This window comes from Tachypleus tridentatus, chromosome 10 (assembly GCF_004210375.1).
Source record: "Tachypleus tridentatus isolate NWPU-2018 chromosome 10, ASM421037v1, whole genome shotgun sequence".
In the NCBI taxonomy this organism is placed as follows: Eukaryota; Metazoa; Arthropoda; class Merostomata; order Xiphosura; family Limulidae; genus Tachypleus; species Tachypleus tridentatus.
In genome coordinates this window covers 4,285,001-4,309,644 of record NC_134834.1, presented here as the reverse complement: position 1 = coordinate 4,309,644, position 24,644 = coordinate 4,285,001, and the positions used below count along the sequence as shown (strand labels likewise).

At 30.8% G+C, this 24,644-nt stretch overlaps 1 protein-coding gene and 1 long non-coding RNA gene across 7 annotated transcripts in view; both read left to right on the top strand.

Moving 5' to 3' along the window:
* Nucleotides 1–24,644, top strand: part of LOC143228661 (uncharacterized) — a 92,587-nt gene that overhangs the window by 54,195 nt on the left and 13,748 nt on the right. For 3 of the 6 annotated variants that reach the window (XR_013015391.1, XR_013015388.1, XR_013015385.1), the window contains exon 1: nucleotides 19,381–19,792. The exons of 1 other annotated variant lie outside the window; for it this stretch is intronic. This is a non-coding gene — a long non-coding RNA (uncharacterized LOC143228661). Of the gene's footprint in view, nucleotides 1–19,380; nucleotides 19,793–24,644 lie in introns of those variants that run through there. 2 more of the 6 variants (XR_013015387.1, XR_013015386.1) reach the window with 2 other exon arrangements.
* Nucleotides 9,068–11,155, top strand: LOC143228659 (notch-regulated ankyrin repeat-containing protein-like). The gene has a single exon (XM_076459899.1). The coding sequence runs from the start codon at nucleotides 9,749–9,751 to the stop codon at nucleotides 10,127–10,129; it is 381 nt and encodes a 126-aa protein (XP_076316014.1). The 5' UTR covers nucleotides 9,068–9,748; the 3' UTR covers nucleotides 10,130–11,155.

Here is a 24,644-nt window from a genome sequence, read left to right as displayed (position 1 = left end):
CTTGTTTATGACGTGATCTAGTTATTTTATGGTGTTGAACAATGCATTCACTGTAACAATATCATTGTTTATAACGTGGGCTGATTTCGATATCGCGTTCAACAATACATTCTCTTTAACAATATCAATTGTTTATGACGTGAACTAGTTTCATTATGGTTATGACTAATACATGTGCTTTTACACTGTCATATGTTTATTACATGAGCTAGTTTTATTATGGTTTTGACTAATACATTCTCTGTAACAATATTACTTGTTTAGGACGCAAGCTAGTTTCATTATGGTGTTGACTAATACATTCACTGTAACAGTATCACATATTTATGACGTGAGTTATTTTTATTATGATGTTCAAAAATACATTAACTGTAATGATATCACTTGTTTATGACGTTTTATTATAGTGTTCAACAATACATTCACCTCAATAATATCACTTGTTTATGACGTTTTATTATAGTGTTCAACAATACATTCACCTCAATAATATCATTTGTTTATGATGTTTTATTATAGTGTTCAACAATACATTCACCTCAATAGTATCACTTGTTTATGACGTTTTATTATAGTGTTCAACAATACATTCACCTCAATAATATCATTTGTTTATGATGTTTTATTATAGTGTTCAACAATACATTCACCTCAATAATATCACTTGTTTATGACGTTTTATTATAGTGTTCAACAATACATTCACCTCAATAATATCACTTGTTTATGATGTATTATTATTGTGTTCAACAATACATTCACCTCAATAATATCATTTGTTTATGATGTTTTATTATAGTGTTCAACAATACATTAACCTCAATAATATCACTTGTTTATGACGTTTCATTAGTGTTCAACAATACATTCACCTCAATAATATCACTTGTTTGTGACGTTTTATTATAGTGTTCAACAATACATTCACCTCAATAGTATCACTTGTTTATGTTTTATTATAGTGTTCAACAATACATTCACCTCAATAATATCACTTGTTTATGACGTTTTATTATAGTGTTCAACAATAACTTCATTGTAACGATATCACGTTCTTATGACGTCAGCTAATTTCATTTTGGTTTTGAACAAAATATTTACGGTAAAAATATTACCTGTTTATAACGTGAGCAAGTTTTATTATGGTGTTGGACGATATATTCATTGGAACAATATCTTTTTTATCACGTGAATGAGTTTCAATATGGTGTTCAACAGTACATTCACTGTAATAATATAACTTGGTTATGACGTGAGCTAGTTTTTTTATTGTGTTGAACAATACATTCACCTCAATAATATCACGTGTTTATGACGCGCGTTAGTTTTATTATGGTTTTCACCAATATATTCCCTGTAAAAATATCACATGTTTAGGCCTTGAGTTAGTTTCATTACGTTGTTGACAAATACTTTCCTTGTAACAATATTACTTTTTATGACGTGAGCTAGTTTCATTACGCTGTTCAACTATACATTCACTCTTAACAGTATCTCTTGCTTTTGCCGTGAGGTAGTTTTATTACGTTGTTGACCTATACAATTACCTTAACAGTATCACATGTTTATGAAGCGAGCTAGTTTTTTTTTATTGTGTTGACTAATGCCTTCCTTGTAACAATATCGCTTGTTTATGACGTGAGCTAGTTTAGTTATGGTGTTGAACAATACATTCACTCTAACACTATTACTTGTTTATGACGTTAGCTAGTTAAATTACGGTGTTCACTAATAGTCTCAATGTAACAGTATGGCTTGCGTATGCTTTGAGCTAGTATTATTTTGGTATTAAACAATACATTCACAGTAACTATATTACTTGTTTCTGTGTTTCACATTTATAGTATGGTATTAAACAATACATTCACAGTAACTATATTATTTGTTTCTGTGTTTCACATTTATAGTATGGTATTAAACAATACATTCACAGTAACTATATTACTTGTTTCTGTGTTTCACATTTATATTATGATATTAAACAATACATTCACAGTAACTATATTACTTGTTTCTGTGTTTCACATTTATAGTATGGTATTAAACAATACATTCACAGTAACTATATTACTTGTTTCTGTGTTTCACATTTATAGTATGATATTAAACAATACATTCACAGTAACTATATTACTTGTTTCTGTGTTTCACATTTATAGTATGGTATTAAACAATACATTCACAGTAACTATATTATTTGTTTCTGTGTTTCACATTTATAGTATGGTATTAAACAATACATTCACAGTAACTATATTACTTGTTTCTGTGTTTCACATTTATATTATGATATTAAACAATACATTCACAGTAACTATATTACTTGTTTCTGTGTTTCACATTTATAGTATGGTATTAAACAATACATTCACAGTAACTATATTACTTGTTTCTGTGTTTCACATTTATAGTATGATATTAAACAATACATTCACAGTAACTATATTACTTGTTTCTGTGTTTCACATTTATAGTATGGTATTAAACAATACATTCACAGTAACTATATTATTTGTTTCTGTGTTTCACATTTATAGTATGGTATTAAACAATACATTCACAGTAACTATATTACTTGTTTCTGTGTTTCACATTTATAGTATGGTATTAAACAATACATTCACAGTAACTATATTATTTGTTTCTGTGTTTCACATTTATAGTATGGTATTAAACAATACATTCACAGTAACTATATTACTTGTTTCTGTGTTTCACATTTATAGTATGGTATTAAACAATACATTCACAGTAACTATATTATTCGTTTCTGTGTTTCACATTTATAGTGTGGTATTAAACAACACATTCACAGTAACTATATTACTTGTTTCTGTGTTTCACATTTATAGTATGGTATTAAACAATACATTCACAGTAACTATATTACTTGTTTCTGTGTTTCACATTTATAGTATGGTATTAAACAATACATTCACAGTAACTATATTACTTGTTTCTGTGTTTCACATTTATAGTATGATATTAAACAATACATTCCCAGTAACTATATTACTTGTTTCTGTGTTTCACATTTATAGTATGGTATTAAACAATACATTCCCAGTAACTATATTACTTGTTTCTGTGTTTCACATTTATAGTATGGTATTAAACAATACATTCCCAGTAACTATATTATTTGTTTCTGTGTTTCACATTTATAGTATGGTATTAAACAATACATTCACAGTAACTATATTATTTGTTTCTGTGTTTCACATTTATAGTATGGTATTAAACAATACATTCACAGTAACTATATTACTTGTTTCTGTGTTTCACATTTATAGTATGGTATTAAACAATACATTCACAGTAACTATATTATTTGTTTCTGTGTTTCACATTTATAGTATGGTATTAAACAATACATTCACAGTAACTATATTACTTGTTTCTGTGTTTCACATTTATAGTATGGTATTAAACAATACATTCACAGTAACTATATTACTTGTTTCTGTGTTTCACATTTATAGTATGTTATTAAACAATACATTCACAGTAACTATATTACTTGTTTCTGTGTTTCACATTTATAGTATGGTATTAAACAATACATTCCCAGTAACTATATTACTTGTTTCCGTGTTTCACATTTATAGTATGGTATTAAACAATACATTCCCAGTAACTATATTACTTGTTTCTGTGTTTCACATTTATAGTATGGTATTAAACAATACATTCACAGTAACTATATTACTTGTTTCTGTGTTTCACATTTATAGTATGGTATAAAACAATACATTCACAGTAACTATATTACTTGTTTCTGTGTTTCGCATTTATAGTATGGTATTAAACAATACATTCACAGTAACTATATTACTTGTTTCTGTGTTTCGCATTTATAGTATGGTATTAAACAATACATTCCCAGTAACTATATTACTTGTTTCTGTGTTTCGCATTTATAGTATGGTATTAAACAATACATTCCCAGTAACTATATTACTTGTTTCTGTGTTTCACATTTATAGTATGGTATTAAAAAATACATTCACAGTAACTATATTACTTGTTTCTGTGTTTCACATTTATAGTATGGTATTAAAAAATACATTCACAGTAACTATATTACTTGTTTCTATGTTTCACATTTATAGTATGGTATTAAACAATACATTCACAGTAACTATATTACTTGTTTCTGTGTTTCACATTTATAGTATGGTATTAAACAATACATTCACAGTAACTATATTACTTGTTTCTGTGTTTCACATTTATAGTATGGTATTAAACAATACATTCACAGTAACTATATTATTTGTTTCTGTGTTTCACATTTATAGTATGGTATTAAACAATACATTCACAGTAACTATATTATTTGTTTCTGTGTTTCACATTTATAGTATGGTATTAAACAATACATTCACAGTAACTATATTACTTGTTTCTGTGTTTCACATTTATAGTATGGTATTAAACAATACATTCACAGTAACTATATTACTTGTTTCTGTGTTTCACATTTATAGTATGATATTAAACAATACATTCACAGTAACTATATTACTTGTTTCTGTGTTTCACATTTATAGTATGGTATTAAACAATACATTCACAGTAACTATATTACTTGTTTCTGTGTTTCACATTTATAGTATGGTATTAAACAATACATTCACAGTAACTATATTACTTGTTTCTGTGTTTCACATTTATAGTATGGTATTAAACAATACATTCACAGTAACTATATTACTTGTTTCTGTGTTTCACATTTATAGTATGATATTAAACAATACATTCCCAGTAACTATATTACTTGTTTCTGTGTTTCACATTTATAGTATGGTATTAAACAATACATTCCCAGTAACTATATTACTTGTTTCTGTGTTTCACATTTATAGTATGGTATTAAACAATACATTCCCAGTAACTATATTATTTGTTTCTGTGTTTCACATTTATAGTATGGTATTAAACAATACATTCACAGTAACTATATTATTTGTTTCTGTGTTTCACATTTATAGTATGGTATTAAACAATACATTCACAGTAACTATATTACTTGTTTCTGTGTTTCACATTTATAGTATGGTATTAAACAATACATTCACAGTAACTATATTATTTGTTTCTGTGTTTCACATTTATAGTATGGTATTAAACAATACATTCACAGTAACTATATTACTTGTTTCTGTGTTTCACATTTATAGTGTGGTATTAAACAATACATTCACAGTAACTATATTATTTGTTTCTGTGTTTCACATTTATAGTATGTTATTAAACAATACATTCACAGTAACTATATTACTTGTTTCTGTGTTTCACATTTATAGTATGGTATTAAACAATACATTCCCAGTAACTATATTACTTGTTTCCGTGTTTCACATTTATAGTATGGTATTAAACAATACATTCCCAGTAACTATATTACTTGTTTCTGTGTTTCACATTTATAGTATGGTATTAAACAATACATTCACAGTAACTATATTACTTGTTTCTGTGTTTCACATTTATAGTATGGTATAAAACAATACATTCACAGTAACTATATTACTTGTTTCTGTGTTTCGCATTTATAGTATGGTATTAAACAATACATTCACAGTAACTATATTACTTGTTTCTGTGTTTCGCATTTATAGTATGGTATTAAACAATACATTCCCAGTAACTATATTACTTGTTTCTGTGTTTCGCATTTATAGTATGGTATTAAACAATACATTCCCAGTAACTATATTACTTGTTTCTGTGTTTCACATTTATAGTATGGTATTAAAAATACATTCACAGTAACTATATTACTTGTTTCTGTGTTTCACATTTATAGTATGGTATTAAAAAATACATTCACAGTAACTATATTACTTGTTTCTATGTTTCACATTTATAGTATGGTATTAAACAATACATTCACAGTAACTATATTACTTGTTTCTGTGTTTCACATTTATAGTATGGTATTAAACAATACATTCACAGTAACTATATTACTTGTTTCTGTGTTTCACATTTATAGTATGGTATTAAACAATACATTCACAGTAACTATATTATTTGTTTCTGTGTTTCACATTTATAGTATGGTATTAAACAATACATTCACAGTAACTATATTATTTGTTTCTGTGTTTCACATTTATAGTATGGTATTAAACAATACATTCACAGTAACTATATTACTTGTTTCTGTGTTTCACATTTATAGTATGGTATTAAACAATACATTCACAGTAACTATATTACTTGTTTCTGTGTTTCACATTTATAGTATGATATTAAACAATACATTCACAGTAACTATATTACTTGTTTCTGTGTTTCACATTTATAGTATGGTATTAAACAATACATTCACAGTAACTATATTACTTGTTTCTGTGTTTCACATTTATAGTATGGTATTAAACAATACATTCACAGTAACTATATTACTTGTTTCTGTGTTTCACATTTATAGTATGGTATTAAACAATACATTCACAGTAACTATATTATTTGTTTCTGTGTTTCACATTTATAGTATGGTATTAAACAATACATTCACAGTAACTATATTATTTGTTTCTGTGTTTCACATTTATAGTATGGTATTAAACAATACATTCACAGTAACTATATTACTTGTTTCTGTGTTTCACATTTATAGTATGGTATTAAACAATACATTCACAGTAACTATATTACTTGTTTCTGTGTTTCACATTTATAGTATGATATTAAACAATACATTCACAGTAACTATATTACTTGTTTCTGTGTTTCACATTTATAGTATGGTATTAAACAATACATTCACAGTAACTATATTACTTGTTTCTGTGTTTCACATTTATAGTATGATATTAAACAATACATTCACAGTAACTATATTACTTGTTTCTGTGTTTCACATTTATAGTGTGGTATTAAACAATACATTCACAGTAACTATATTATTTGTTTCTGTGTTTCACATTTATAGTATGGTATTAAACAATACATTCACAGTAACTATATTATTTGTTTCTGTGTTTCACATTTATAGTATGGTATTAAACAATACATTCACAGTAACTATATTATTTGTTTCTGTGTTTCACATTTATAGTATGGTATTAAACAATACATTCACAGTAACTATATTACTTGTTTCTGTGTTTCACATTTATAGTATGGTATTAAACAATACATTCACAGTAACTATATTACTTGTTTCTGTGTTTCACATTTATAGTATGGTATTAAACAATACATTCACAGTAACTATATTACTTGTTTCTGTGTTTCACATTTATAGTATGGTATTAAACAATACATTCACAGTAACTATATTACTTGTTTCTGTGTTTCACATTTATAGTATGGTATTAAACAATACATTCACAGTAACTATATTACTTGTTTCTGTGTTTCACATTTATAGTATGATATTAAACAATACATTCCCAGTAACTATATTACTTGTTTCTGTGTTTCACATTTATAGTATGGTATTAAACAATACATTCCCAGTAACTATATTACTTGTTTCTGTGTTTCACATTTATAGTATGGTATTAAACAATACATTCCCAGTAACTATATTATTTGTTTCTGTGTTTCACATTTATAGTATGGTATTAAACAATACATTCACAGTAACTATATTATTTGTTTCTGTGTTTCACATTTATAGTATGGTATTAAACAATACATTCACAGTAACTATATTACTTGTTTCTGTGTTTCACATTTATAGTATGGTATTAAACAATACATTCACAGTAACTATATTATTTGTTTCTGTGTTTCACATTTATAGTATGGTATTAAACAATACATTCACAGTAACTATATTATTTGTTTCTGTGTTTCACATTTATAGTATGGTATTAAACAATACATTCACAGTAACTATATTACTTGTTTCTGTGTTTCACATTTATAGTATGGTATTAAACAATACATTCACAGTAACTATATTACTTGTTTCTGTGTTTCACATTTATAGTATGATATTAAACAATACATTCACAGTAACTATATTACTTGTTTCTGTGTTTCACATTTATAGTATGGTATTAAACAATACATTCACAGTAACTATATTACTTGTTTCTGTGTTTCACATTTATAGTATGATATTAAACAATACATTCACAGTAACTATATTACTTGTTTCTGTGTTTCACATTTATAGTGTGGTATTAAACAATACATTCACAGTAACTATATTATTTGTTTCTGTGTTTCACATTTATAGTATGGTATTAAACAATACATTCACAGTAACTATATTATTTGTTTCTGTGTTTCACATTTATAGTATGGTATTAAACAATACATTCACAGTAACTATATTATTTGTTTCTGTGTTTCACATTTATAGTATGGTATTAAACAATACATTCACAGTAACTATATTACTTGTTTCTGTGTTTCACATTTATAGTATGGTATTAAACAATACATTCACAGTAACTATATTACTTGTTTCTGTGTTTCACATTTATAGTATGGTATTAAACAATACATTCACAGTAACTATATTACTTGTTTCTGTGTTTCACATTTATAGTATGGTATTAAACAATACATTCACAGTAACTATATTACTTGTTTCTGTGTTTCACATTTATAGTATGGTATTAAACAATACATTCACAGTAACTATATTACTTGTTTCTGTGTTTCACATTTATAGTATGATATTAAACAATACACTCACAGTAACTATTTTACTTGTTTCTGTGTTTCACATTTATAGTATGGTATTAAATAATACATTCACAGTAACTATATTACTTGTTTCTGTGTTTCACATTTATAGTATGATATTAAACAATACACTCACAGTAACTATATTATTTGTTTCTGTGTTTCACATTTATAGTGTGGTATTAAACAATACATTCACAGTAACTTCTCCTCTTCATAGTATAATGGCAAACTTTGCCTTTCAAGGAATATCTTAACCCTTTCGTTACGGTTTTATCCAAATAACATTTTTATTACATTGTTCCTGAACCAGTTTTTTTTAAATTCTGGAACAGTAAAGGTTCAAATATTATCATATTCTTATCGGTCACGATGGCCACTTATTTTCTTCGACAATGAATAAATAATCCACGGAGGTTTATCCTGCCTAACGCCATTCGTCTACTCCCCAAAATATTATAAAACTGCCTTTCCACTGGTGTTGTCATGGTCACGTGCCGTGCTCGAAGCCTTGACCGATCCCCTACACCAGTAGCAGCCAACTGGATTAGAGAATCACCTCCAAGTAACTCGGAGGTCATGAGAACGTACGAACTCAAGGTCGAATCTAGCATCCCCTGGTGGTAAAAGTACGTACTATCTTGTCACATTGGAACTAAGCAGTAACTTTCTCTCTAGATAGTTTTTAGACGGTACAGCAATATATGACAATAAATGTTGTGTTGTATGATATCAATTGTGTTGTCAACTACACTTCGAATATGTTTCGTCAAAAGTTCTCAGATCTTCTTAGCACAATAAGCCAGTACTTTTCTCTACACGAGAGAACGTTGACTGTCGCTAGTCTTTCTTACTTCCCATGCTACCGAAATTTGTCTAGCCTGATGTCAATCAAAGAAGATGAGGCGGAGCAAGCGTGAGAATCTGACAGTAACTTGATATCATTGGCTGAGGGTTTTCACGCGGGAACAAGACCGTTCTACTTGAAAATCCCCGACGGCGAAGCAAGTGGACGTAGATGTGGCAGTCAGCTTGTAGACGACGGACCATAGAGTGAGACTCGACGTTACCTCGTACCAGATTCGAAATGACTGTCAGATCTAACGCTGAGGCTGATAAGACATCCACCGCTCCGAGCGAAGCGGACAGCAGACGAGAGGCTCTGGAAACCAACGTTTCTTACCAAGACATATTCCTGAAGGCCGTGCGGAACGGTGACACCAGAGAACTGCAGAGTATTCTGCAGCGCTGGGAGGGCTCTGTCAACGTGAACTTCTATGACCAGACAGGTCAAACGGCTCTCCACCAGAGCTGTATGAACGGTAATCTGGAGCTGGTGAAGTTACTTGTAAAATTCGGTGCTGACGCCAGACTGGCGAACAGAGACGGCTGGAGTGCTCTACACATAGCAGCGTACGGTGGACACAGGGATATAGCACTTTACCTTATAGCCAACACTCGCAGGTAGGGCTAGTCAGATTGTTAATATTGTGATAGTCCCTCACCAAGTTCCGAGTTCATGGTTTAAAACCAGTGCTGGTTGCGATTAAAACTTGTGCCAAGGAGAGGTGAACGTTCTGTGTTCGGTAATTACATTTTACAAAAGGAAAGAGACATCAGTATTTTGAAACTTCAGTAATTTATTTTGTACATTCTGTTCACTTCATGAGAAACAAGTAACTTGCCCCTTCGTGATTCCACTTTACTCCGACAAATCAGTTTGAACTCACCTGCATACCGATGCTGAGGTCGCACGTGCACAGCAGCAGTCCGGGCTCCTGACTGTAGCTACTGGGACGTCCTTCACCCCCAGGTGTTGGTCGTTCTTCGTGTAAAATGCCGCTCAAAAACTAGTCGTACTATCAGGCATATCAGGAATCGGAAGTATTGGAAGCAGCCGATCATCCCTAAAAAAACCTGAAACACGCTCCCTGGTGGCCAGTACAATGGTATTTATTATAGCTTGTAAAAACACACCAGCCGGAACGTTTTTCTGTGTATTATAGTAGTTTAATACCAGATAGTGACGTCACAGCACTTTCTAGGTGTCCGACTTGTGCCTGTTTACACCTAATCCGCAACGATATGTGCAACAAAAGAGGCGAAACGTTTTCATGACAGTTTCGTGATGATATGAAACGTTAGTGTAATATTTTAACAGAGAAAGTAGCAGTGATACTAAAGGAGCGTCTTTATGTGTGTTACATAACACAACTGATTAATCATGTGATAAGGGAACGCTGTGCAAACCGCTCTTTACAGTTCCGTCCATCAGAAATATTCTTGAGAAAACTATGAAGGTCTACACGTGTAATAAAGGAGATGGAAAGGTTACTGACGGTTTCTCCTGTTTTTATTGTAAGAATTCTTTTGTTTTAATTTAAGATTACACGAACTTGTTTATTTCGCGGAATATTCCGACGTCCTGTGAATTTCATAAAATATCAGTTTAAGTTGTTTTCAGTCTCGAAATAAACAGTTTCTTTCTCCAAAAGGGATAATTCCTTTTATTTCTCATAGTTTCTTAAAATTATTCATTAGGTTAAAAATAATTTCTTTTATTTAGGATAAAAGAGAGAAGCTCAAAACGACATATGTAGTAACGTAAAACATAAAACATAGTCCACATTTCATCATATGAATCTGACGTCATCTCAAAGAACCTCTCGAATCATTGAATGTGTTTTTAACTTTCTTGAACCTGAATCATCCACGAGTAGTTCCCATACCGAGAAAGAAGTGTATTGAATTATTAACAGTTTTTCAACTGTCAGACTTTATATGAATTTGCATCTCCTCTTCGATAATTTTATAATTAAATTAAACCACAGATTTCAAAAATAACTTTGCTTTCGTATACTTACTGTTTGTAGTAATTTTATAGGTGATGCCTAGAGGAACTGCAGGGGCTGTACAGTTCTGTACAGCTAGACGGACTGTAGACATAGTTCTATAGACCTGTAGGGTCTGTAGACATAGTTCTACAGCACCAGAGGGTCTGTAGACACAGTTCTGTACAGCGAGACGGACTGTAGACATAGTTATGTACAGTTGAAACTACGAATTTAGATAGAGAGGCATATAATTATAAATACTCTTGGCAAATCCCTCTAGGACTAGAACTATGGACATAGCTCTATAGAACTAGGACTGTTAACATATCCTTCTAGAACGCAAGAAAATGTGGACATAGCCCTGCAGATCCGGAGTGAGTGTATACATATCTCTGTAGAACCAGAAGGACTGCTGACATAGCTCTATGGAACAATATGGACTGTGAACACAGACGAACCTGCAGATGAAACAGCTTCATGAACTGTTACTAGAGGCCTGTTCAGTTAGCAGGAATGACTGTTTTTGTTGAGCTCAGAAAACTGTCCAGAATGTTCCCAGGTCGACATTGTACATACATACACATAACATTACTGTAAAACCTTTTAACACTGCTGTGTCAAAATTAACGTGACTTCTGTTACTAGGTTTAACGAACTAACTACAGACACAGCTGTTTTAAGCTAATATTATCAGCTGGAGCAAGCTATGTAGATCAATTAGATAAGAAAACTTTCCCCACTAGATGTCGTGACAACACACCGTTCACATAGGAAACTGAAGAAACCAGTCGTCCGTTGAAGAAATACTAAATTAACATCGAGCACTTGAACACATTTATACAAGTTTGCTGTCACATTAGCTGTAATTCACATGAACTTACCATTTGCTGGGAATTTTCAGTCAGATTATCGACTCGAGAGAATTTCCCACAGCCAGGATATGTTAATATGAATACTATTGTTTTTGTAGTTGGACTTAAAAAAACAAACAAACCTGGCGGATATTTTAAATTTTAATAAAAACTGCTCACTAAATTTTAGTTTTCGGTTGTTCTGTTACATTAAATCAAATTTTCTTTTACTATTTAAGTTAATTTTATGGTCGGTTCTCTACACGATTAGTTGATAATATGACCGTGGTGTGCGCTGTCAAGTTCTCATTACGTTAAGAACAGTTTGCGTGTTAATGATAAAAACGCATGTAAAAATTATATTCAACTTGGCACCGAAATCTTTTCAAAATGTTGCTGAAAACCAATTTCTTCCAAGCTTCTCGTTTTTACTGTGAGTTTTACGTGATGCCCTTCGGATTTCTCGAATATATTTTTTCTTTGAAAATGACAGTACGCCCCCTGGTAGGATATAGTCATTATCCCACGCCTGCGCCTTGACGGTCGGTTGCTTTGTCTCAGGGTAGGTTGGCGCAGCCGCGTGGAACGGTTCCTGTTAGTGGAATGTTGTCGAGGGGAGGGGGGGAACCGACCTAGGAACTTTTCACGTACATCCTAGGGTCTGAGTGCTGGGCAAGTTTCTTTAAATACAGTTTTTCTATAGAGTTCACTAGTTACATTTTTACAGATAGATTTTGAAATTCAATAAACATTTTAATCAGTTTGATAGAATGACACTGAGTTTTCAATGTGCACATTTTTCGGATACGGTGACAGTTTTGATGAAAACGTATTATAAAGATTCACCATTTGTTTGTTGTATATGTAGAATTATGAGTGAAATAAACATATATTACTAGTAAAGAATCAACGACTAAACCTAAAAGAAACGAAATTCTTTGTAAACAGATGTTCGAAGTGTATAATTATCTGTACTCTGAAGTATTTAATTAGGCCGGGGGAAGCTGGCCTGCACGTTCTAAGGCCGGGTTCACCAGGATGAACGTGACCAGCAAGCTTTCTATTTTCCGATCGACGACCGAGGTTTGGATCACGGTCCGTGTGGTAATAGTGGTGCTGCGAGCCAGTCTGGCATTTCACGTGAGAGGATTAATGTGACAGGGACGAAGTGGGGTGATTATTTATTGACCAGTGGTCAAGATCGGCTCTTGGCATATTTTGAGTTTGTTTTTACAAGTCGCAACTTTATAGTTTTAAACGTCAAGTTATAAGGTTATACTCATGGTTATAACTATCAGGTTATAACTTCATACTCATGGTTATAACTATCAGGTTATAACTTTATACTCATGGTTATAACTATCAGGTTATAACTTCACACTCATGGTTATAACTATCAGGTTATAACTTCATACTCATGGTTATAACTATCAGGTTATAACTTCACACTCATGGTTATAACTATCAGGTTATAACTTCATACTTATGGTTATAACTATCAGGTTATAACTTTATACTAATGGTTATAACTATCAGGTTATAACTTTATACTAATGGTTATACTATAACAAGTGAAGGTTTATTAAAATAAATTAACCTTCCACCTGGTTATAAAACGTCCCCCAAATTGATTCCCACAGGTTAATTGTTTATATACGTTCTTAGAATGTTTACAGATGTCTGCCATCAGAATGTGTTCAGTGCAAAAGACATTAAATCCATATTTCATCTTTACATCCATTAAACACCTTACAGAGAAACAAATACATGGATTTATTTTAGCGCTAAGCCACAGAATTGGTTGCACTTAAATGTGTCCGCCTTAGGAATCGGACTCTGGACGTTAGCCGTGTCACAGAATGGACGCAAATAATCAAGAGTAAAAGTCATGATAGTGTTCATAAAGTCACAATGGTAACAACTATTGTAACGTGCTCTACTGAGTTGTATTATCCATAAAGTCACAATGGCAACAAACTATTGTAACGTGCTCAACTAAGTTGTATTATCCATAAAGTCACAATGGTAACAACTCTTATAACGTGCTCTACTGAGTTGTATTATCCATAAAGTCACAATGATAACAAACTCTTGTAACGTGCTCTACTGAGTTGTATTATCCATAAAGTCACAATGGTAACAAATTCTTGTAACGTGCTCTACTGAGTTGTATTATCCATAAAGTCACAATGGTAACAAATTCTTGTAACGTGCTCTACTGAGTTGTATTATCCATAAAGTCACAATGGTAACAAACTCTTGTAACGTGCTCTACTGAGTTGTATCATCCATAAAGTCACAATGATAACAACTCTTGTGACGTGCTCTACTGAGTTGTATTATCCATAAAGTCACAATGGTAACAAACTCTTGTAACGTGCTCTACTGAGTTGTATTATCCATAAAGTCACAATGATAACAAACTCTTGTAATGTGCTCTACTGAGTTGTATTATCCATAAAGTCACAATGATAACAACTCTTGTGACGTGCTCTACTGAGTTGTATTATCCATAAAGTCACAATGATAACAAACTCTTGTAACGTGCTCTACTGAGTTGTATCATCCATAAAGTCACAATGATAACAACTCTTGTGACGTGCTCTACTGAATTGTATTATCCATAAAGTCACAATGGTAACAAACTCTTGTAACGTGCTCTACTGAGTTGTATTATCCATAAAGTCACAATGGAAACAAAATTTTGTAACGTGCTCTACTGAGTTGTATCATCCATAAAGTCACAATGATAACAAACTCTTGTAACGTGCTCTACTGAGTTGTATCATCCATAAAGTCACAATGATAAAAACTCTTGTGACGTGCTCTACTGAGTTGTATTATCCATAAAGTCACAATAGTAACAAACTCTTGTAACGTGCTCTACTGAGTTGTATTATCCATAAAGTCACAATGGTAACAAACTCTTGTAACGTGCTCTACTGAGTTGTATTATCCATAAAGTCACAATGGTAACAAACTCTTGTAACGTGCTCTACTGAGTTGTATTATGGTTATCTCCGGTATTTTCTTCATGTAAATGTGTTACATGCTGGATGAATTAATTTGAAGATGAAAAGCTAATCCGAAACGCTCATTTAAGTAGTTGTTCTGGGCGTTTTCCTAGCCACGGTCTTATACAACTTATGTAACACAGATTTTTCTTCTAAAATAAAACAACCAAGGTACATATTATGACCTTTGCTGGTTTTAAAATTACCATAATAATGAGTGTACTAGTAATTTACGTATTCAAAGATGGTGGGGGCATTGCTAATTTGTTGGTTGCCATAGTTACGATAGGGAAACCACAATGCCTCTAGGCCTATCATTAAGATGTCAATCATGGCCGTTCCACTGATGTCCCAGAAGCAACAGGTGGTCAAACGTTCACCAAGATGTATACAGAACCTTTCTTACAATCTGACGTCACACTGTACAACCAATAATTAAGCGATGTACTACCGTTCCATAAAACATTTCAAACCGCAATTTGATCAGAGAGGCTTTCAAACAAATTTCTAAGCATCAAATGTTATAATAGTAAACAATAAAGGATATATTCAATATTCTGTAAAATAACTACTTCTATTCAAAAGTAAATAACTATTTCCAACCTAAATCGACGTGTTTGGTTAAACCATTTTCTAAATTGGATTTTAAATAAAAATAAATAACTGTCTTCATCATAACCTGGTTAATAATTACCAACCAGAATATTCTATGTAATATCATTACAAACCTGAATATTCTTTGTAATATTATTACCAACCTGAGTATTCTATGTAACATTATTACAAACCTGAATATTCTGTGTAATATTATTACAAACCTGAATATTCTGTGTAATATTATTACAAACCTGAGTATTCTATGTAATATTATTACAAACCTGAATATTCAATGTAATATTATTACAAACCTGAGTATTCTATGTAATATTATTACAAACGTGAATATTCTATATAATATTATTACAAACCTGAGTATTCTATATAATATTATTACAAACCTGAGTATTCTAGGTAATATTATTACCAACTAGAATATTCTATAAATTATTATTACTAACTTGAAATTCCATGAATTATTATTACAAACTTTAAAATTCTATATGCTATTGTTACAAATGTATATATACAATGTATTATTATTAACAAGTAGAATATTGTGTATACTATTATTACAAACTTCAATACATGATTAGCCCCCACTAGTACAGCGGTATGTATTTGGATTTACAATGCTAAATTCAGGGGTTCAACTCCCCTCAGTGGGCTCAGCAGATAGTCCAATGTGGCTTTGCTATAAGAAAACACAAACACACTCAATATATGATGTACTATTATTACAAACTTATATATTCTATGTAATATTGCTAGAAACTTAAATATACCATGTTCTATTATTACCGACTTGAAATTTCTATGTTCTATTATTACCAATTTGAATAGTGTATGTAATAACATTACAAACTTAAATATTCTATGTAATATTGTTGCAAAGTTAAATATTCTATGTGATATTGTTACAAACACAAATATGCCACGTAATATTATTACTAACTTGAATATTCTATATAATATTGTTAGAAATTTATATATACTATGAACTATTTTTACCAACTTGAATATTCTATGTACCATTGTTACAAACTAATATATACTAGGTACTATTATTACCAACTTCAATATTCTATGTAATATTATTAATACTTATAACGTTATCTATATATGTAACTCATACTACACAGTTGATAAAATGTGTAATATTTATAACATTATACATATATGTAAATTTATGTGTAACTCATATTACGCAGTTCACAAAGTGTGTAACACTTAAAAATTATATATACAGGGTGGCCCGTAAGTCCCTACCCATCCATATGTTGTGTCTAAACAACGTTATAATACTAATGATGAGTTGAAGGCAGCTGTTACCACAGCATTTGGAACAATAACCCCTGCTATGTTGAAGAAAATGTCTCACAGAACATGGCGTTGCATAATATTATGCAGTGAGAATGAGGGACAGCACACAGATACACTGGATACGTAAGATATATGGATGGGTAAGGACTTACAGGCCATCCTGTATATTTGTCTGTAACTCCTACTTCACACCTGATAGAGTGTGTAATACTCATAACATTATATATATGTATATATATGTGACACATACTACACAGTTGCCAAAGTGTGTAACATTTATAACATTATATATGAATATGTAACTCATACTATTCAATTAATAAAGTGTGTAACACTTAAACATTATGGATATATATGTATGTCTGTAACTCCTACTTCACAGTTGATAGTGTGTGTAACACTTAAACATTATAGATATATATGTATGTCTGTAACTCCTACTTCACAGTTGATAGTGTGTGTAACACTTAAACATTATAGAAATATATGTATGTCTGTAACTCCTACTTCACAGTTGATAGTGTGTGTAATACTTAAACATTATATATATATGTATGTCTGTAACTCCTACTTCACAGTTGATAGTTTGTGTAACACTTATAACATTCTATATATATATGTGACTCATACTACATAGTTGACAAAGTGTATAACATTCTATATATATATGAAATGCATATTACATAGTTGATGAAGTGTATAACATTCTATATATATATGTGACTCATACTACATAGTTGACAAAGTGTATAACATTCTATATATATATGAAATGCATATTACATAGTTGATGAAGTGTATAACATTCTATATATATATGAAATGCATATTACATAGTTGATGAAGTGTATAACATTCTATATATATATGTGACTCATACTACATAGTTGACAAAGTGTATAACATTCTATACATATATGTGACTCATACTACATAGTTGACAAAGTGTATAACATTCTATATATATATGTGAAACGCATATTACATAGTTGATGAAGTGTATAACATTCTATATATATATATGTGACTCATACTACATAGTTGACAAAGTGTATAACATTCTATATATATATGTGACTCATACTACATAGTTGACAAAGTGTATAACATTCTATATATATATGTGACTCATACTACATAGTTGATGAAGTGTATAACATTCTATATATATATATGTGACTCATACTACATAGTTGATGAAGTGTATAACATTCTATATATATATGTGACTCATACTACATAGTTGACGAAGTGTATAACATTCTATATATATATGTGACTCATACTACATAGTTGATGAAGTCACACTTATCAAATTACACATATATATATATATGTCTATATCTCATAATACAGAATTTTAAGTGTGTAACATTTATAACATTATATATGTATGTAACTCATACTACACAGTCGATAAATTGTGTGTGTAACATTTGTAACATTCCATATATATATGTAACTCATGCTACACAGTTGATAAAGTATGTAACATTTATAACATTATCTACATGTGTAACTCATACTACACAAATGGTAGTGTGTAACACTTATACATATATTCACATATATTACACTTATTCCACTCTGAGGAATTTTCTTTAATCAGAGTCGTAAAATATCTTATTTTTCTCTAATTGAGTTTGTGAAAAATATACGTTTCTCTGTATAGGATAGTAAAAATAATAAATATTTATTTTTCTTATCTTGGCCACAAAGGAAATACAACTTTTTTTTTTCTTTTTCCGGAGATTTTTTAACCAATTGGGAAGCTACGTTGTATCAGTTGTCGTATTTCAGATTTCAAACAGAACAAAACGTTTCATATATTCTTATATAAACGCGTATATTATAAATAAGGATTGCTTCTAATTGAGCTTCCTTATAACGTTAAGATCTTTAATTACATATTATTAAATAAATAGGTAATTATTTAAAACATAACTGCAGTATGTCTTTACCAACTGGCGGTTTTAAGCCTAAAGCCACAGCAGCTAGCTAGCTTCCTGTTGTAGAATGAGGTCTCGAGCGGTTGGCCGTTTCAATATACTCGAGTTTCAAATGAAGACAGAAAAAAACTTGAAAAACTGAAGAGATGGAAGTAGGCCTAGAGAGAGAGAGAAAGAAGGAGCTTCTTAAGATCGTGAGAAAATGATGAAATAATATAAAACATTCGGTTGTTAGCTGTCACGTGTAATTACGTAACAACCAACACACCCGTCTTTGTACCAAAACTACGAATAAACAAACAGCGGTAAATGTAAATATTTGTTTTGAAAACTTTTTTACTCTTGATATCTTCTTTAAATAAAAAAAAATTCGATTAACGGTAGTCAGAGATAAAGTTAATAAGTTTATTTGTAACCTAGTTACCATAGGTACTAACGGCCGCGTTCTCTGTAGTAAAATGCGATTAACTTACGGTTGACATACTTTCACGATCAAAGTTGTAGTGATGACTTCTGTTGTCGATTATCGAGGGAAGATTTTGTTCGTTATAATTGGGAATCCTGTGAGTAACACTGTTTCGTTATGTGATGAATCTCGTGGATAACAGTGGTTTGTTATACTGATAAATCTCGTGGTTAAAACTGGTTTCTTATAATGATGAATCTTGTGGTTAACATTGGTTTGTTATAATGATGAATCTTGTGGTTAACACTGCTTTGTTATAATGATGAATCTTGTGGGTAACACTGCTTTGTTATGTGATGAATCTCGTGGACAACACTGGTTTGTAATACTGATAAGTCTCGTGGTTAAAACTGGTTTCTTATAATGATGAATCTTGTGGGTAACACTGGTTTGTTATGTAATGAACCTTATGGGTAACACTGGTTTGTTAGGTAAGGATCTTGTGGGTAACACTGGTTTGTTAGGTAATGAATCTTGTGGGTAACACTGGTTTGTTATGTAATGAATCTTGTGGTTAACACTGGTTTGTTATGTAGTGAATTTTGTGGGTAACACTGGTTCGTTAGGTAAGGATCTTTTGGGTAACACTGATTTGTTAGGTAATGAATCTTGTGGGTAAAACTGGTTTGTTAGGTAATGAATCTTGTGCGTAACACTGGTTTGCTATGTAATGAATGTTGTGCGTAACACTGGATTGTTAGGTAAGAATCTTGTGGGTAACACTGGTTTGTTATGTAATGAATCTTGTGGGTAACACTGGTTTGTTATGTAATGAATCTTGTGGGTAACACTGGTTTGTTAGGTAATGAATGTTGTGTGTAACACTGGTTTGTTATGTAATGAATGTTGTGGTTAACACTGGTTTGTTAGGTAAGGATCTTGTGGGTAATGTACTGTTGTTTAGTATTGTCGTTAGAATCATGATTTAACACTAAAACTTATGATTGTTTAGTAACGTCATTAGAATGTTGATTTAACACTAAAACTTATGATTGTTTAGTAACGTCATTAGAATGTTGATTTAACACTGAAACTTATGATTGTTTAGTAACGTCATTAGAATGTTGATTTAACACTGAAACTTATGATTGTTTAGTAACGTCATTAGAATCATGATTTAACACTGAAATGTATGGTTGTTTCGTAGCATTCACGTGATTTATAAAGATACTTTAAAACTTAAGTAGTGTAAGTTATTAGCTTTGGACATTTAACAAACTCTTTCCGATGTAATTTGAGGAAACTTGCTGAGAGGGCGCCTCTACTCCTTTGCACGTACAATTAGAACTGTGAGGTCGTTGAAAGTTATTTCTAACTATTAATCCAGCAGCAGGTGTCACGAGATGGGTGGCTGTCCGCTCGGGGCCACTTCTACCCCTGCACTCCACCCCATCTTTTCCCTGATAATTCGTTCCCGTCACTTCGAGATCTGGCGTTCAATGGGCTGTATAGAGCAAGCCTCATTCCTGGAATTTTTATCAACAAAGGTCCTGCTGACGTACAAAGTATGACACCGAAACTCACTCATTGTCCTACATGACTCCAACCCTAACCCTACCTTTAAACTCACAGCATTTTTAAACAGATTTCCGAGATGAAAGTTGGTATCATAAATGTGATTTGTGTTTTAAGTCTATAGTATTAAAAATTACAGAATATTTATAACCTTCTCTTTAGATGAAAAATTCTTACAACAGTAACATACGCTCTTGTAGTAATAGTCTAATGTGGTATATGTTTTACTGATGGCCCCTGTTTTCCAAACGATAACAAGTACAACTCTTCGCGTGAAACAGTGACAATTGCATCTTCAAATATGAGTTAAAATAACAGCTAGAGGGACAATAACAGTTGTTACATCAACGGATGTAAATAATTTTATATTATACAGCACGTCAGTTGGCTACTACTGTTATGTATGTGAAGGATTTAAATAAGCTAAATAACTGTTATATAAAACTAGTCCTAGATAGATTCACGTCTTGCTACTATAACTGTTATGTAACGCAAGGAAGTTGAGATATAATAAGCTAAATAACTGTGTTATATAAAACTCATAAATAGATTCAGGTCTTGCTACTATAAGTGTTATGTAACGCAAGGAAGTTGAGATTTAAATAAGCTAAATAACAGAGTTATATAAAACTAGTCCTATAACTGTTGTGTAACGCAAGGAAGTTTAGATTTAAATAAGCTAAATAACAGTTATATAAAACTAGTCCTAGATAGATTCAAGTCTTGCTACTATAACTGTTATGTAACGCAAGGAAGTTGAGATTTAAACAAGCTAAATAACAGCGTTATATAAAACTAGTCCTAGATAGATTCAAGTCTTGCTACTATAACTGTTATGTAACGCAAGGAAGTTGAGATTTAAATAAGCTAAATAACAGAGTTATATAAAACTAGTCCTATAACTGTTATGTAACGCAATGAAGTTGAGATTTAAATGAGCTAAATAACAGTAATATAAAACTAGTCCTAGATAGATTCAAGTCTTGCTACTATAACTGTTATGTAACGCGAGGAATTTGAGATTTAAATAAGCTAAATAACAGCGTTATATAAAACTCATAAATAGATTCAAGTCTTGCGACTATAACTGTTATGTAACGCAAGGAAGTTGAGATATAAATAAGCTAAATAACAGTGTTATATAATACTAGTCCTATAACTGTTATGTAACGCAATGAAGTTGAGATTTAAATAAGCTAAATAACAGTAATATAAAACTAGTCCTAGATAGATTCAAGTCTTGCTACTATAACTGTTATGTAACGCAAGGAAGTTGAGATTTAAATAAGCTAAATAACAGCGTTATATAAAACTCATAAATAGATTCAAGTCTTGCTACTATAACTGTCATGTAACGCAAGGAAGTTGAGATATAAATAAGCTAAATAATAGTGTTATATAAAACTAGTCCTATAACTGTTATGTAACGCAAGGAAGTTGAGATTTAAATAAGCTAAATAACAGAGTTATATAAAACTGGTCCTATAACTGTTATGTAACGCAAGGAAGTTTAGATTTAAATAAGCTAAATAACAGTTATATAAAACTAGTCCCAGATAGATTCAAGTATTGCTACTATAACTGTTATGTAACGCAAGGAAGTTGAGATTTAAATAAGCTAAATAACAGTTATATAAAACTAGTCCCAGATAGATTCAAGTATTGCTACTATAACTGTTATGTAACGCAAGGAAGTTGAGATTTAAATAAGCTAAATAACAGTTATATAAAACTAGTCCTATAACTGTTGTGTAACGCAAGGAAGTTGAGATTTAAATAAGCTAAATAACAGTGTTATATAAAACTAGTCCTATAACTGTTATGTAACGCAAGGAAGTTGAGATTTAAATAAGCTAAATAACAGTTATATAAAACTAGTCCTATAACTGTTGTGTAACGCAAGGAAGTTGAGATTTAAATAAGCTAAATAACAGTGTTATATAAAACTAGTCCTATAACTGTTATGTAACGCAAGGAAGTTGAGATTTAAATAAGCTAAATAACAGTTATATAAAACTAGTCCTATAACTGTTGTGTAACGCAAGGAAGTTGAGATTTAAATAAGCTAAATAACAGTGTTATATAAAACTAGTCCTATAACTGTTGTGTAACGCAAGGAAGTTGAGATTTAAATAAGCTAAATAACAGTGTTATATAAAACTAGTACTATAACTGTTATGTAACGCAAGGAAGTTGAGATTTAAATAAGCTAAATAACAGTTATATAAAACTAGTCCTATAACTGTTGTGTAACGCAAGGAAGTTGAGATTTAAATAAGCTAAATAACAGTGTTATATAAAACTAGTCCTATAACTGTTATGCAACGCAAGGAAGTTGAGATTTAATATGCTAAATAACAGAGTTATAAAAACTAGTCCTATAACTGTTATGTAACGCAAGGAAGTTGAGATTTAATATGCTAAATAACAGAGTTATATAAAACTAGTCCTATAACTGTTATGTAACGCAAGGAAGTTGAGATTTAATAAGCTAAATAACAGAGTTATATAAAACTAGTCCTAGATAGATTCAAGTCTTGCTACTATAACTGTTGTGTAACGCAAGGAAGTGTTGTGTAACGCAAGGAAGTTGAGATTTAAATAAGCTAAATAACAGTGTTATATAAAACTAGTCCTATAACTGTTATGTAACGCAAGGAAGTTGAGATTTAATAAGCTAAATATCAGAGTTATATAAAACTAGTCCTATAACTGTTATGTAACGCAAGGAAGTTGAGATTTAATAAGCTAAATAACAGAGTTATATAAAACTAGTCCTAGATAGATTCAAGTCTTGCTACTATAACTGTTATGTAACGCAAGGAAGTTGAGATATAACTAAGCTAAATAACAGAGTTATATAAAACTAGTCCTATAACTGTTATGTAACGCAATGAAGTTGAGATTTAAATGAGCTAAATAACAGTAATATAAAACTAGTCCTAGATAGATTCAAGTCTTGCTACTATAACTGTTATGTAACGCGAGGAATTTGAGATTTAAATAAGCTAAATAACAGCGTTATATAAAACTCATAAATAGATTCAAGTCTTGCGACTATAACTGTTATGTAACGCAAGGAAGTTGAGATATAAATAAGCTAAATAACAGTGTTATATAATACTAGTCCTATAACTGTTATGTAACGCAATGAAGTTGAGATTTAAATAAGCTAAATAACAGTAATATAAAACTAGTCCTAGATAGATTCAAGTCTTGCTACTATAACTGTTATGTAACGCAAGGAAGTTGAGATTTAAATAAGCTAAATAACAGCGTTATATAAAACTCATAAATAGATTCAAGTCTTGCTACTATAACTGTCACGTAACGCAAGGAAGTTGAGATATAAATAAGCTAAATAATAGTGTTATATAAAACTAGTCCTATAACTGTTATGTAACGCAAGGAAGTTGAGATTTAAATAAGCTAAA